The sequence below is a fragment of the Hydra vulgaris genome, chromosome 03, assembly GCF_038396675.1.
Source record: "Hydra vulgaris chromosome 03, alternate assembly HydraT2T_AEP".
NCBI classification, from domain to species: Eukaryota; Metazoa; Cnidaria; class Hydrozoa; order Anthoathecata; family Hydridae; genus Hydra; species Hydra vulgaris.
In genome coordinates this window covers 64,810,613-64,827,788 of record NC_088922.1, presented here as the reverse complement: position 1 = coordinate 64,827,788, position 17,176 = coordinate 64,810,613, and the positions used below count along the sequence as shown (strand labels likewise).

The window sequence follows — 17,176 nt, the reverse complement described above, 5'->3', positions numbered from 1 at the left end:
TGCGGACGTCTTGAAAAATAACAAATAGTTACGTAATAGCTAGAACCCAGACTAGCCGGTACTATAGCAGCTGGCGCTAGAAATCCAGCAGCCGGTACCGTAGCCACTGCCTTAAAATTATTGTATTTATTCAATGCAATATTTAAGCTTAATCTGAAAGCCTTGTCGTACGATGTTATGTAAACACAGAAATGTGCAATTCACTTATTTATTGTATTTACTTATTTTATAGAAGAGGCAAGCGCGCCACATCCGAAGGCTTTGGACCAAAGCGTAAGATAAAAAAATGGCGCTACTGCAGTTTCCCCCCCTCCTTTTTTTTTTTCTTTTTTTTATTGCTGATTATGATAAAGAATTTTATGCTGATTAAGAATCGTATAAAAACATAAGTCTGAAAATCAACAAAAAGGGCTCTAATTCGCTGTTGAAGTTTTAAAAAATTAAACTAAAAAACGCTAATATTCGCCATTTTTTTCAAACTCGGTTATAATTAAAATCCTTTCAGGAGATGAATTTAAAAGAGCCTGGTTTCTATTAACAATGTAAATCAAAACCGTAAACAAATGCTAAGCGCATCATTTTCTGATTTATCTCTGGCCGAAACCCTAACCCTGTCCGAAATCAAGTACGTTTAATCGCGCTAATCCCTATTTGTCAGTCGATGTATGTGCATTTAATGGTGCCTATCCCTATTTGTCAGTCGATGTATGTACATTCAATTGAGCCAATCCCTATTTTTCAGTCGATGCATGTACATTTAATGGCTCTAATCCCTATTTGTTAGTCGGTTTATGTACATTTAAAAAGCAAAATTTTAAACTAATTTTAAAAAATTTATTAAAATTTTTATGACAATAAAAACCGGGTTGCGTAATTAAAAAAAGATTTTCTAAACAATTGATTTCAAAATGTAAACCTCGATGTTAAGTGTTTTTAAAAAATGGCGAATATTTGCGTTTTTTAGTGTAATTTTTTTAAACTTCAACATCGGATAAGAGCACTTTTTGTTGATTTTCAGACCTATGTTTTTATACGATTTTTAATCAGCATAAAATTCTTTATCGTAATCAGCAATAAAAAAAAAAAAAAAGGGGGGGGGGGGAGAGAAACTTTAGTAGCGCCAAAAAAATGATAATACAAGTGGAAAAATATAACGATATAAAAAAATAGCAAACAGTAACAAAAAAAACATTTTTTAATTAGGTTTTGTTTCCTAATGTACATATATTTTTTTTTCAAAATTTCGCAAGTCAAAACAATTGTGAATCTTATTATACTAAACATAGTCTTAAAAGTAAAGATTTAAGAGCCGTTGTCGATACAGGCCTTAAAAAAAAAAAGTTCCTCGTTGGCTGACGACTTCCGTAATAACGCACTTTTGCGACATTTGCATCGTTTGTTTCTCACGCTAAATTTCACTTGGGCAAACTGACCTATTAGTGGCAATGTCTTATTAAGAGCCGCTTTTTTGAGGGCTGTTTTCAAAGATTTTATAAACAGGTTGATCAAATATTTGGATTTTTTCTTCAGCTATTTGTACTATAAATAATATACAATATATATTTTTAGCTATAGTTTATAAATAGAATATTTATAATATGTTGAAGATATCGTTTTTTTTTGAGGGAGGAAAATAGCCGGTTTGGGATTTTATAAACATATTTAAAATAGTTTTTACGATGCATTTTTTTAAGTTCAGTTATTTAAGTAGGTTTATTTTAAAATTTCATTCATATATTTCAAATGTTTAAAAAATAAATATATTTCAAGTCATATATTTATTTTTTAAACATTTTGTTAAGCTACAAATAATAAGTTTTAGAATTTTGAAAGGCTTTGTACAGCACCACTCATATCGCCCAGTTATTGGCCGCATAATGTACCATATTGTAGCCATTACTTTGTTTGTTTTTATTTTTTATTGTAAACTCAGTTATTTTTTGTGCTGATACAAGCATGATATCAAGAAATGTATTTATATATATATATATATATATATATATATATATATATATATATATATATATATATATATATATATATATATATATATATATATATGGTTGACTCGTATTTTATGTACGTAAACAAAAAAAGTAAAAAGCGCTACTTTTTCATTGTGTAAAAAAAAGAAATTAAAAAGTTCTTTTGTTTTTAGAATTTTTTTAAACAAAAGAGTTTGCATAATTTTCAACTAAGATGTATTCAAAGAAATAGATTTTAAACATAATTTAACAACTGTTGCATAATTATGCGCTCTTCTTTTAAATACGCAAAGTTGCGCTTTTAACTTTTTTAGTTTACGTACATAAAATACGATTTAACCTATATATATATATATATTAATAATAAATATATATACATATATATATATTTCCACTCTGTAGATAAAATATCAGAGTCATTAAAACTGAATCTTTTCTTTCGTCCATCTTTTTGCAACTTTTCAAACAAAAACTTGTAAACTCCTTCAGCTCAGTGACAGATCCAGGGAAAGGGTAGGGAATATGCATCCCCTCTCCTTACCAGAATCTGAAAGTCCTAAAATATCTTCGAAATTGAGAAACTTTAATTTTCTTTTTAGGAGACGCAAGTGTGGTACAAAATAAAAAAATATTTCAACATCACCCCCCCCCCTCCCTTCCTCACCAAACATTCCTAAATCCATCACTGCTTCAGTTGCAATGAGATTTGTATCATTTTTACTCAATTCAGTAACAGCAGTTTCAACTGGTGCGAAAACATCAACAAGATTTTGTAATTATTTTGTAATAGGTTGTACATAATAGTGTACAACTTTCGACAATATTTCATTTAAATTTTATAAAAAGATTCTATTAAAAATTCTATTAAAAATTCTATTAAAGATTCTATTATAAATTCTTAAAAAGATTCTATTTCAAAAAATTGCCAAACTTCAATTGTTTCTTTTTTTGCTTTTTTTTTTACTCGATAATTTTCACTAGATCCTGATTTAGATATCAATATGTTATGTCGTAGCTTTAAATGGTTAAACTAATCAGTGGTTGAACTTTTCCATCCAATGTTCGTGTTGAACTTTTCCATCCTTGTTCACTTGCCACATGTGGTTTTTATTCTAAAAAAATTTTATACTTTGGATTTTTTTTGATTTGGCTAAAACTAAAAATACTACCAATTTTAATTTTCACCTTACATTATGCAGCAGGACTGACGGCACGGGTTTTAAAGTGGGGTGGCACAATCGCCAATTTTTGAAAAAAGTCTTATATATTCAGAATTTTCTAATTATACAAAGTGGGGGGCCGGGGGGCCAAAGTCCCATTCTCAACCACTCCCTTTTCGCGTTGTCGTCCGCTCTCTGCTGCAACAAATTGTATTTTTATCAGAAAATGTTTTTACTATTATTAATAAATAAATTAAATTCATGAAACAATTATAAGTATTACTAATGATTATATAACATTTAACATAATCATAATCAATACTTATAATGTAAAATAGTAAACTATTCAATTTGCGAATATTCATAAGTAACTTAATAACCAACTGTGTTTTAAAAACCAATTAAAATAATGCCGCACAAAATAAAAACCATATCAAAAATATGTTTTCGTTTTTCCACCTCAAGTCTTAAAAAAATGTTTAGATTTTTTTTTTGTTTAATAATAATATATATACTACATATATATATATATATATATATATATATATATATATATATATATATATATATATATATATATATATATATATATATATATATATATATATATATATATATATATATATATATATATATATATGTAGTATATATATATATATATATATATATATATATATATATATATATATATATATATATATATATATATATATATATATATATATATATTATATATATATATATATTATATATATATTTTCTACTAATATATATATGTATATATATTAGTAGAAAATCACTTAACAAAAATTTTTTCCATTTAACACTGTGTTTCATCAACAAAGATTCATCAGAAAATCAGGATTTTCTGATGAATCTTTGTTGATGAAACACAGTGTTAAAAGGAAAAAATTTTGTTAAGTGATTTTCTACTAATATATAATTGCTCTGTTCTTTTAAGAACATTGAGCACTCTGTTGTGTAGAATACTTTTTTAAAGTTGTTTAAATATATATATTTATATATATATATATATATATATATACACATACATATATATATATATATATATATATATATATATATATATATATATATATATATATATATATATATATATATATATATATATATTATATATATATATATATATATATATATATATATATATATATATATATATATATATATACATATATATAAATTAGTAAAAACACTTATCTAATTTTTTATTACTTCAACACTGTGTTTCACCATCAGTAGGTTCATCAGGAAGAATCAACTGATGGTGAAACATAGTGTTGAAGTAATCAAAAATTAGATAAGTGTTTTTACTAATTTATTATTGCTCTGTTCTTTTAGAACATTGAGCACTCTGTTTGTAGAATACACTAACATAATTTATACATATATATATATATATATATATATATATATATATATATATATATATATATATATATATATATATATATATATATATATATATATATATATAATTAAATCAAATCCTAATTTAAGAACAATATTAACATGTAAAAACAAATCTAGATTGCCCCTAAATAGCCAGCCTGGTACATATTTAGTTGAATGCAATTGCTCGAAAAAATATGTAGGAGAAACAAAATTACAAATTAAAACAAGAATTCAACAACACCAAAAAAGTTTAAATGATGGCAAACATCATCAGTCAGCAATTGCAACACATAGCATGTTTTGCTCTGAAAAAATAAATTGGGAGAAAATTAAAACTCTTAAAGTTGAAAAAACAAATTTGACCGTAAAGTACGAGAAGCACTCGAAATACAGAGGCACCAATGTTTCCCATCGAATGGCGGAATAAATCTCAATAATGGGCAATTTGTTAAAACTAAATTTTGGACTCCATTTTTTATATTCTTGCGTAACGAAAATAGAAGCCATTCAACTGCTGACGTCAGTTAAAATTTTATTTTTTTTATTAAACTGTTTTTCAACGTTAAATATTACAAAAAATTTTGTAATATTTTACGAGCTGATGATGCTGGTATCCATAACCCAGTGAAAATTTCTCAAAATAAATTATTATTTGTATTAAGAGAATTCGTATTGTTTGATGTTTTCTTATTAATATATATATACATATATATATATATATATATATATATATATATATATATATATATATATATATATATATATATATATATATATATATATATATATATATATATATATATATTAGGGTGGTTCAAAAATAGGTCATGTCAAAAATTTGAAAAGAGCCCTTGCTTATGATCTGCCTTGTCCCCAAAATAGTACTTAAAATTTTTTACAAAAATTTTTTTGATCATTGGAAAGGTTCCCACAGAGGGCAAAAGGATCAATTTTTGCCCCATTTTAATGAAAACTTTACCCCGCTTGTGGGACCCTTAAACTTCAACCATTAAAAAAAAAAAACTACCCAATAACATGGTAATGAGTTATACAACTTATGTTTAAGGGGCTCTTTTCAAAAATAAACATTCCAAGAATTTCATTTTTTCAGCAAAAAGCGGGTTTTTATTGGGTATTTTCAAAATATCTTAAATTTCAATTTTTTTGTATAATTTAATATTTGAAAACATAACTTTTTTTGCTGAACAATTTTTTTTTTGAATAAAGAATAAAAAAGATTTTAAATAAAATTAAAAATAAATATTTCATTTTCAAAATTAAAATATAATCTTATTATTTCATCTAATATACTTATATGTAAACATTTAATTTTAGACTAACATAAAGTATTAATAATTTATATGATACCACCCAAAAAGAAAATTGAAAGAGTTGATGATTTTTTAGTGGGAAAAAGAAATTGTACTATTCCTAACAACAAATTTGCAACTACACAAGAAATTCTTCAATACTACAACTTTCTGAGAAAATCTAAACCTGAAGTTAAACTGAGTTTTATTGTAGGATGTCCAAACAAAAGTGGATCATTCTCACAAAATTGTCCTACCAGTCAGTTACATTGCTGCATAATATCTAAACTTGTAGTTCCATGGACACGTGGTGGATTTGAAGTAATTACAACTAAGAAGCTAAGGTAATGATAGATCAAACTGTATAACCTTATCAAAACACTAAAATATATTTTTAAGTTTTTATAAGCATTTAATAATAATAATTTCATTTTATAAGATCAAGGTCACAAAAATGGTGCAAGATGAAGCTGAAAAGCCTAAGCAAAAGAAACAACGCTGCTGAAGTTAAAAAAAGAAAGAACTTTAAAGAAAATATGAAAAAGGTTTTCTGGATCGGAGAAAACCCACTAAATATGATTGAAAAAATAAGAAAAGATAGGTTGAGAAACCAAAATGACAAAGAGGAAGACATAGCTTTTCTTAAAGACCAATTAGAGGAAAGGAAAGGAAAGTTTAATAATTTATAATAAATTAAACAATGTATCAGATAATGATTCTAAAAATTCATTAAGTTCTTTTAATACCAATAAAAGCAATTCAAGTGATAGTGAATTTGAAATTGAGTCATATATTGATCCTACAAGTTCTGTCAACCTACCAAAGGATATCTTGCACCGTACTGCTCACACAGCAGTTGGAGAGGGTTTAACTCCACATCAACATACAGCAATTCAGTATTATTGTCAATTCTGGAGGATGCATGTCTGAGTTTGTATGCTCTAAATCTTCATCATACAGAGCAGCAGAGAATGCTGTGGTAATGGGTGCAAATGAAATCAGAGACCATATAAAAAGCATTTCTAAATCTTCAAATTCTTTGATAACAATTCATTTTGATGGAAAAATTGTGAAAGAACTTACTGAAGGAAAACAGTTTTCAAAAGATATGTTAGCTGTTCTTGCTAGGATTAAAGGACAAACCAAGTTACTTGGAATTCCAGTAATCGACTCAGGTTCTGGAGAACACCAAAAAGAAGCTATAGAAGAACTTATTTCTAACTTTGGATAAGAGGATAAAGTTCAGTGTCTTTGCTTTGATACCACTAGCGCCAACACAGGTAAAGCAAAAGGAGCTTGTAGCAGAATCATTGTGCACTTACAGCGCCCTATGTTATTAACGGCATATCGACACCATATTTTTGAGCGTCATGTTACCCATTTTATTTTATCCAAGTAGTCATACTTCAGGACCAGAAAATAAATTATTTAACCTTCTGAAGAACCATTGGAATGATCTAGATACTGAAAATCAAGATTTAAAAAGATTATCAACTCCTGTTGATTCCTGGATTAATGAACAAAGGCTGAGTGCTATACAATTTTGCAGATATATAATTAGCACTAAAGTTTTTAAGAAGGTGAGTAATAATAGCTTTATAAATTAATTTAAAATCTAATTATCTCTTCTTATTTCCAAAAAATAGTATAGTAAAGTAGTACTTCACATATAATTTTCCAGTTTTACAAATTTGTATTAAGTAATTTAAGTTATTATAACTTTAGGAAAAAAAATTTGTTTAGGATGGAAAGTTTCGTAAAGATTATCAAGAATTGGCTGAACTTACATCGATGGTACTGTCACACACTGACAGGTTTAAACTTCACAATCCTGAAGCTGTTCATCATGCCAGATTCATGGGTAAAAGTTTATTTTACCTAAAACTGTTTCTACTTATGGAAAAAATCCCTGAAATCAATGAAGAGAGCAAGGATGAAATCACTGAAATGACAAAGTTTCTTTCAATTTTTTACGCTGAATGGTTTCTTAGAGCGGAGCTAAGTTCAACTGCTCCAACGCAGGTACACGGTCTGAATAATTGTTTTAAAATAAAAATATAATTTTGAATACAAAAAGTTTATTTTTAAATTAAACATTGAAAAATCTAACCCTTAACTATTAGGATATGAAAGCATACTGGCAGATGAAAAGGTTTGAGGAATTGAATAAAGCTGGAGCTCAAGCTGTTTCTATTTATTTTTAAAAAGTTGGATCATGCGAAAGCTGCACTCAATAGTATTATTTAATATCTACTTTTTGATTCATTTTATTTTTGAAACACTTGTAAATGTTTGGTTTTTGTTTTGTATTGGTAAAGTTTTTTTTTTATTGTATTCAAACAAATACTTATTTTTTTTAAAAAAACATTTTATGTTTTGATGATTTTCAATGTTTTATCATTCTTCTGAAAGTTACTTAAAAAAATATTTATGAAAAGAGCCCCTTAAACTTGAGTTGTATAACTCATTACAATGTTATTGGATAATTTTTTTTTTAAATTGGTTAAAATTTAAGGGTCCCACAAGCGGGGTAAAGTTTTTCTTAAAATGGGGCAAAAATTGACCCTTTTGCCCTTTGTGGGGACCCTTCCGATGATCAAAAAAATTTTTGTAAAAAATTTTAAATACTATTTTGGGGTCAAGGCAGATCATAAGCTAGGGCTCTTTTCAAATTTTTGACATGACCTATTTTTGAACCACCCTAATATATATATATATATATATATATATATATATATATATATATATATATATATATATATATATATATATATATATATATATATATATATATATATATATATATATATGAAAGTTTTGAATTAAGAAATTTTTGGGCAAAAAAAATTAAAAAGATTTTTCTTAAGTTGTTTAAATTACTATCACCTTAACTTTTGAACGCCTAAAACTATTTTTGATTTTAATTTGATATTTTGTGATTTATGATTACGTAAATTTAATTAGTTAAAGATTTCAAAGACATTCCGTTATCAGACATAAAAAAAACAATGAAGAAAAGTTAATAGACTTAATTTTGTACTTTACAATTACGCTGAAATTAAAAAAATTAAAGCTGAAAACACACACACTCACCTGGATCAACTTCGGATGCACCAAAAACCTGAAAAACAGTTTAAATCTATAGCAGATGTATACTTCTTTTTTTAAAACAAATTAATATTTAAAAAAAACTCAAATCTTTTAAGATTTAAATTTGAGTTTTTTTAATATTATTTTGAATATAATTTCTCAGTTTGGTATTAACAAATAAACATTTTAATACCAAAGTATTATTAACCATTTGTTTATTTTTATTTTGGAATCGAAACGGTCAAACCGCTAAAACTATGGGGCATTAGAAAGTGTACTTGAAGATTATTTAAATACTGGAATACACGATGCCTATGGCATTTTTATGATATGACGCAGGCCTCAACATAATTGCTATTTTTACAGCGTTAATCTTTTTTATACTGCCATTTGAACTGGAAATATACCATATCTAAATTTTAAATCCGTTTTTCGTCCAATGCCACATTCAGATTCAATTTAATTATCCGCAACCTATGCATAGTACACCAAGATAATGTCAAAGCTGTATTGTTACATTTGCAATCAGCTACGATCTGTGAATTTTGCAAATTCAATGATCATGCGGGAAACCTAAAAAAATTGTAAATATGTTCTGAATGTCATACGGAATAATAAACTTTAGCTGATAGTAAGTGATAATCTGAAAGCCGTTGTAATCTTAACTCGACTACAAGCAAGCTATACTAAATTCTTTTGTTTTCTTTGCCTTTAGGATTCACGAGTAAGACATAGTTATCGTTAAAAAAAGATATGATCTAAGCTAGGTTATTTTACTGCTGGGCTAAAAAGTATTGCTAATCATCTACTTGTTTCACCAAACAAGATTATATTGCCCTTGTAATATATAAAATAAAGCTTCATCAAGTAGTCTTTATAAATAGCTGACAAAGATATTATTGCAATGAACTTTTTGAAGACAATATTTCTCAAATTGATTTCTGCAAAAGTAGCAAAAGGTGTTTTTATCGAACTACAGTTGAGGCAGTTGCTTCTCAATCAGAAAATGTAAATGCTTCTCAATCAGTAAATTGTTTACTTCAGAATACAAACATTTTTTTAAAGGTGGTCAAAACGTATAGAAAGCAATGGTCAATACTTTGAATACAATTATTTTTACTTTCCCATTCAAAATTAGTGTTTCATTTTCACACAAAAAATGCTCACTTCATACTGGTACACCTGGTATATTTATCATTTTCATTTCTTTCATAATAAGTTTTCAATGTTCTTGTTTATATTTAGAATATATGATTTAACAAACGTGTTTTTGTAGCTTATAAGTTTTTTGTTTGCTTACTTGCCCATAACATAGCCCACATATTTCCATAGTATTTTCAATATTTGTTTATGAAACAGTAAATAAGTGTAAAGTATAAAGTTCACGCCTCCGCTTTACCAATGTTCTTATATGATTAAAGCCTGCTTTGAACCCCAAACTTATTGGTTCTGAACCAAAAATCTAACCTCAGCGCCGTGGGGTTGTAGACTAAGCTCTGGAATCCCTGCAAAAACTGTCTTTCTAGTCTGTTTTGAATATTTAGAAGTAACAAGAGGAGATTTACTAAAGAAAAAAAAGTCTCTGAACTAATAAATCACGATAGCTAAAATTAACAGACATATTTCTCTTTCCGAAACACCAACACATCTGACAAAAAATAAGCTATTAGTTGTTCAACAAAAACAGAATCAATAGAGGAGCAGTGGGCATATACATTAAAAAAAAAAATCTCAATTGTTCATACACCAAAATTTACCCAAACTAAGGAAACAGAAATTAACTTTTCATCTAACCCCTTGAGGAAACTTTTGATATAGAGCAATGCCAATTTTTTTACTAAATCTCCACGCATTATTACAACGAAGCAATGTTTGTCTGGTATTCGGCTTTTGAGAGCTTAACAATTTTTAACAAATAAAAGTATCAGAAAATCGGAGCAAAACTACTGTAAGACTGTTCCACATCTTTATACGAAGCACAAAACGCGGTTGACCATAGACGTTAGAAACGTTGTTAATGTGAAAAGCAAACTCTGGAGCAAATTTATTGCAGCAAGTCGCACCAACAACTTACTTCTACGCGAACATCACAAAAATGCAAGTTAATAACTATTGGTATTGGTCATATAGCAGGCAAAAGCCAAATATTATACTTTTCCATTTGGAGAGCAAGAAAGTAACACATATCAACTTAAAAAAATATATAATCAAGTAACAACTGACCTTAAAGTTATCTGGAATACGCTAAACAATTATTTTCAATAAGTCTTCGAAACTATACGGACAGGACCTCAACGAATATGTAACCCTCTTTCAACTAGCATACACCAACCGAACGTACTCACATCATTTTAATTTGAGAAAGAAAAGTTTTTTTACTTTACCAAAACCAAGTCAATGGGTTTCAATTACTTTTCCCCATGCCTTTTAAGTACCATGCGGCTTTTACAATTCAGCATCACATCGACGCTTAGAACTTGTAATGCAAGTCATTATATCTAGCATTGTATCTTGTTATCATTTTTAGCTCAAAGCATAACCAAAATCAAGCAAGTTCAACATCAACATATGACACTACACTTAGCGACTATCAAGACTAAACTGACAACGTTAGCTGAACGAAAAACGAAATGAGCAATATTTTATTTGAAAAAGATAAGCAAGATCTTATTAAACAATAAAATATTGATGGCGATACAACAAACAATTTAAATCTCAATTTGTTTCAAAACTGCAAAAAAAAGAAGCAACTTCCTCACCAACCGTATGGTAAAATCATGTAAAGCTTTAACCCAAAACACGGTTAACTCTGTAAATCTTAACAACTTCAAACACAAACTATCCTTAAATTCTATCTAAAACTAAATATTTAGTCGACAATATTGTTTGCGTATAAAGCTAGAGAAAGAAAACGCATAGTTATTAATCTTACATCTATCACATGACAGAATAACAAATTAATGAACTTTACATTTTAACTTTTATTACGTTTTTTCACTTTTTTTACACATTTTTACACGTTTCACACGTTTTTACACGTTTTTCCACAAACTTTTATTACGTTTTTGCAAATTGATGCAATGAATCATTATGATAAAAAATACCTACTGAAGAAATATTATTGCTTCACGACAATCACTTTTGAAAAAACTCTGGGTTTATAATAATTTTTCCAATAAGTGTTGAGCATTTTTAGGAACTGGAGAATATTTTGTACTAAAACTAGATCTTGACTAGGAGACCATTATTATTAGAATAGGAGACATTAGATAGTTTAAGCTTTCAAAGAAGTTATTGTTTGAGGAATGGTATTAATAAAAATGGTGTTAATAAAAATGGTATTAATAAATATAGTGTTAATAAATATTTTATTATTAAAAATGACATTGCTATATTTGTATTATCTTATTATTAAAAAAATTTAACGGTAAATTAACGATTTTAACGGAATTTCAATTTTCCTTTACCGAATAACCGTTAAATGAAAAAGTTGGTAAGTTTACGAGCCCTATATAGCTGTTGTGATATAGTGGTTTGGGTTCTGGCTTTAATAAAAATTTTATATAGTTTACAATCCTTTAGGTCCTCTGCTAATCGTTATCTTGTTCTACCATCTTTGTCTTTTCTCTTCCAGTAACTTTTAACTCTAATTAGTGGTTGCTAGCAGCCTTGTTGGAAGCGAAGATGTTTAAAAAAAAACAATCATTAATATAGATTAAAAATTAAAGTGGTCCTAATACAGATCCTTGAGGAACGCCGCAATTAAAAGACCTTTTCGCAAACTCAGTTTTTAGTTCGGCAAAATATGAAATGTTTGGTGAGATGTAAAAGTACATAAAAATTTCGAGCTTTGTACTAAGGGATCATCCATAAACTTATTTTAAAAATATAAGTAGGAGATCATTTTGTTCTTTTGCGCAGCGGTTTTCGCTGGACTTAAAGGGTTATTTATATACTTGGTTTAAATAAAGACTCTGCGAGGGAAAACTTTTAATACTTCGTCTTTTTTCAAGGGTTTAATTTTGCGTTACGAAATTTATGGACGATCAGGTTAGAACCTGTTTAACTGCATAACTGCCTGAAAAAAACGTATTTACATTTGATTCGTTATTAAAACAAAAAAAAGTTTGCATAAAATGCAACGGGAATCGAACCTGGACCTCCGTCGACAATATCCGCCGCATTAACCTCTCGCCCACATTCACACTTCTCATATTGTCATTTTTAATTTGAAATTATTATTTGCATATATACTTAAAGATGTTTTCAAAATGCGCAAACAAAGAGCTTTGGGGTCGTATAAAGTATCTAAGGTACCCTGCGGCTTTTTTTATTTAAATAAACTTTTTTATTGAGAAAAAAAAATTAAGGAGGGATGGGGGGGGGATATCTGAGGAGGGGGGGTATTTGAGAAACGTACGTACTTTTAAGGGGGGGGGGGTAGGGACATAAAAGTACGCATGGCAACAGGGGGGTCAAATTTCAAAAATTTTGGGAGGGGGGGTCAAATTTCAAAATTTTTGGCGTACGTACTATATGGGCGACCCCTAACAAACAAAACTCAATGATGTCATTCACTAAAACTCGAACGAATAAAACGCGCTTGAATAAATTGAGTCTGTAGATTGCGGCATATATACAGGGCCGTACCGAGCCAATTTTGCGCTTCGGGCAAGAAAAGAAAATTGTGCCCCCTCTTCCCCTCCCTTACCCCTCCCCCTCTTTAAAAAAAAAGAAGAAAATTAAACGAAAAAAATGATTTATTGATCACTAAATTTATCACATCAAGTTATAAGTAAAATTTGTCATTAAGGTTGCACAAACTTTAGTTCAATGCCACTTTTCTGGCTTTTCTTGAGGCAAATTCACTAATGACATCATCAAAATCAATGTTGTTTTCAATTGAAATCATAGCCAAACTAGACAAACGTTCTTGGCCAATTGTTGACCTCATATAGTGTTTTATGAGCTTAAGTTTACTTAACTTAATGAGCTTAAGTTTACTTAACTGTGAGAGAAGTTTCTTAAACTTAAGCTTAAGCTTAAGTTTAAGAAACTTCTCTCACACGTAGCAACTGTGACTGGTATGGTGAGGAAGATGCGAATAGCAATTGTTGTGTTGGGATAAGCATCGGTCAAAGAATATTTATAAATGAGCTGCAAAATGTCGATCGGGCTAAATTTTTCAAAGTTGTCTATCATTGCGGCAGCTTGATATTTAAAGCTTGCCATTTCTGACTGGAAATCAGAAGAATCTAAATCTGCCTTGTCAATTTAAGATAAATTTGTAGCTTTTTTCTTGAGTTCATCCACTGAACTTTTAGAGTGAATGCCCACTGAGGTAGCCAAAATCAGAGGATACAGCAGACATCAGCCTCAAACCGCCACTCTATTTGTGTAATAATGCTGTCAAACACAAGGTTGCACTGAGATCCGAATTCTGTTTCTACTGTGAGAAGGTGAGAGTCATCTTCAGCTTCATAAAGTGCTATTCGATTCACTTTGCGCTTCCTCTTAATTGGAAAGCCACCATCAATTCCGCTCTGGTTAGCTTTTTCTGTGGCATCTTTGATAATATTGTCCACCCCAACATCTCAAAAATTCTGAATGAAAGCCTTCAACCATTTCATTTTTTTTACGGCAATGTCAATTGAAATAGTTTTTGACTGAACCAGTTTGTTTTCCCGGTCAATTAGAGAAAAAATTTGACACCAGAAATCCAACAAACACAAAAAACTGAAATCAATATGAATGAGAAGTTCTTTTGCACTGCTAACAAATCTTGCTGACTAATTAAGAGAATGGATGTGAAAAAATTGCATCAACAATCACTTTTAAGATATCTCTCCGCTTTTTCATCTCTCCACTAATAACTCTCTACAGATCAGAATTCAGGGTCTTTCCTTCCTTGAGGTTTTTTTCAAGAGTTTTCCGATCAGAATAGCATCTTTGGTGTTCATTGTTGTTTTCATGCTCAGGAATTCTTGGGTTTAGTTTTTTCCAGTCACAAAACCCTTTAGAAATTTCTAATAAATTGTTGGTTTTTGTTGTTAAAAACAACAAAAAGCAAAAACAAAATAAAGAATCTTTTTTATTGCTGTACTGCAGCCAAGTGCGAACAGATTTTTTACCATTGGGATAAATTTTTTCATACCATTTTGAGCTGAAGTGTCGCATTCTGTTGTCAAAATCACACAGCGTGTTTGGGAAAAATTCTCTTCTGTCTTGCTCTGACCTATGCTTAATCAAAAAGCATCTTGTTTTGTTCGTTTCTTTAGGCCATGTTGCTGGATCCCTATGTTGAAAATTTTCTTCCGAGGCCACTGGAATTTCTGAGATTTTTGAATGAAGTTCATCCTTGTCCATTTCAGCTGGGCCTGAAAGCTAGGCATTTTCATCTTCCCTGGTTGGTTCTGAATCAGTTGTGCAAAATTCTTCTTGACTTTGGCTGATGAAAATCTCCTCTTCAATTAATTCCAAATGATGATCTGAACTCAATTAAAGTCAATTATAGGATCTGTTGAATTGTCATTAATTTCAATACAAATATCCTCTGAAATAATTTGTTTCTCCACTGAGTTTGTTACCAACCACTTTTTGAAACAGTTTTGTAGTTTCTCGTCACTTTCTTGGCGCTGTTTTCTTTTCTTCTTAAATTCAGCACCAGATAACTTTTGGGTTCGACTCATAATAGAATTATAATACTCAAAAGTTATCAAAAATATATTAGTGTTATAGGGCGCGTTTTTATGTTCAGTATATGAGCTTTAATATTTAAGAGTTTGTGTCAAGAGGCGGAATTTTAATTAATTTTCTGTTCAACAGCAGCGACGCCGTGAAAATTAGTTTCATAAAGTGATTATTGTTTTTTTAATTTATTAAAGTTTGCGCCCTCCCAATTTTGGCGCCTCAGGCCGCGGCCCGGCCGGCCCCGCCCTTTGTACGGCTCTGGCAACAACCGGTCAATATATATCGTATAAGAAATATACAAGTTAGAGTCTTATAAGGATCGATAGGATCTAGACTATATAGACTATATACGGACTACCATGGATTATAATTTTTCTTTTTATAAAAATCACTTGTAATTTTTAAATTTTTTGACATAGAACTGCAAAATTAACACTTTCAGTAGTAAAATTTGGTTGATAATAATACATCCGTTTTAATTACAGTACTCCTTTAAAGCATTTCATAAACATGGCAAATGATAAGGATTCTAAGGAAACAGAGTGAAAATACAAAGGTTTAACTTATGTTACCCATATCATGAAACATCCAAGTTTTCAAATACTTTGGACATCTTGCTGAAGATTACACAAACTAGATTCAAAATTAAAAATAATAATTATTTGGACGTAACTAAAGAAAAAAGAAATCCACTTTTAGCTATATGTAGAAACCATCTGACCATCATTAAAACCATCATTAAAACTATTGGATGATTGCTATATACAGCTAAATTTCGATCTTGATTATCAAGTTTAGACCCATATAAATCTGGAAACTTTTTGCTTTATAATTAGTTTATTTAGCTCTTCAAAATACCTTTCTGTAAATTTATTTACTAAATGTGTATAGTTAACGCCTTTTTTTTTGAAAGCATTTTCTACAACAGACGCATAGCTGACAGACGCTGGCCTAACAAAATAAGAAATGATTTAAGCGTCTCCAATGGCGATAAAGAAGTTTTAACAATTTACCTTTTACTCAAAAAAAAAAAAAAAAGATTATTTTAGGCTGTTGCTAGTGACGCCGATTAGGTTAAAAACGGCAAATAATCATCAAAAGTTTCAATTTTATTTGTTTTAATGTTAAAGTAAACTACTTTTTGGTAAGAATTGAACAATCATAAAATCCACAAAAAATAAAAATTTTACAAAAAAGTTAATATATATATATATATATATATATATATATATATATATATATATATATATATATATATATATATATATATATATCAAAATAAAGTTCTGAAAATGAAAGATGTCTTTACCGTTAATTTAAAATCCCATTTTTGCTCTCATTTTTTAAACCTCTTGTAATGAATATCGTAATCTACTTAGTTCTTTGTAAATAAAAAATGTGTTCTATTTTATCTTTTGCTTTAAAATCAATTGTTTTTTTATGATTTTTTTTAAAAGGGTAACTTCTTATGCATAATTATGAACATAAGTACTATAGAATTAAAAGTTCCACATTGTTCCGCTTA

General features: G+C 28.8%; 1 protein-coding gene across 1 annotated transcript; it reads left to right on the top strand.

The window, feature by feature from the left end:
* Positions 1–5,894: 5,894 nt before the first annotated feature.
* LOC136077811 (uncharacterized) lies at positions 5,895–8,252 on the top strand. The gene is made up of 4 exons (XM_065791968.1): positions 5,895–6,215; positions 6,311–7,451; positions 7,615–7,893; positions 7,995–8,252. The coding sequence occupies exons 2-4, from the start codon at positions 7,242–7,244 to the stop codon at positions 8,073–8,075; spliced, it is 570 nt and encodes a 189-aa protein (XP_065648040.1). The 5' UTR covers positions 5,895–6,215; positions 6,311–7,241; the 3' UTR covers positions 8,076–8,252.
* The last annotated feature ends 8,924 nt before the right edge of the window (positions 8,253–17,176 follow it).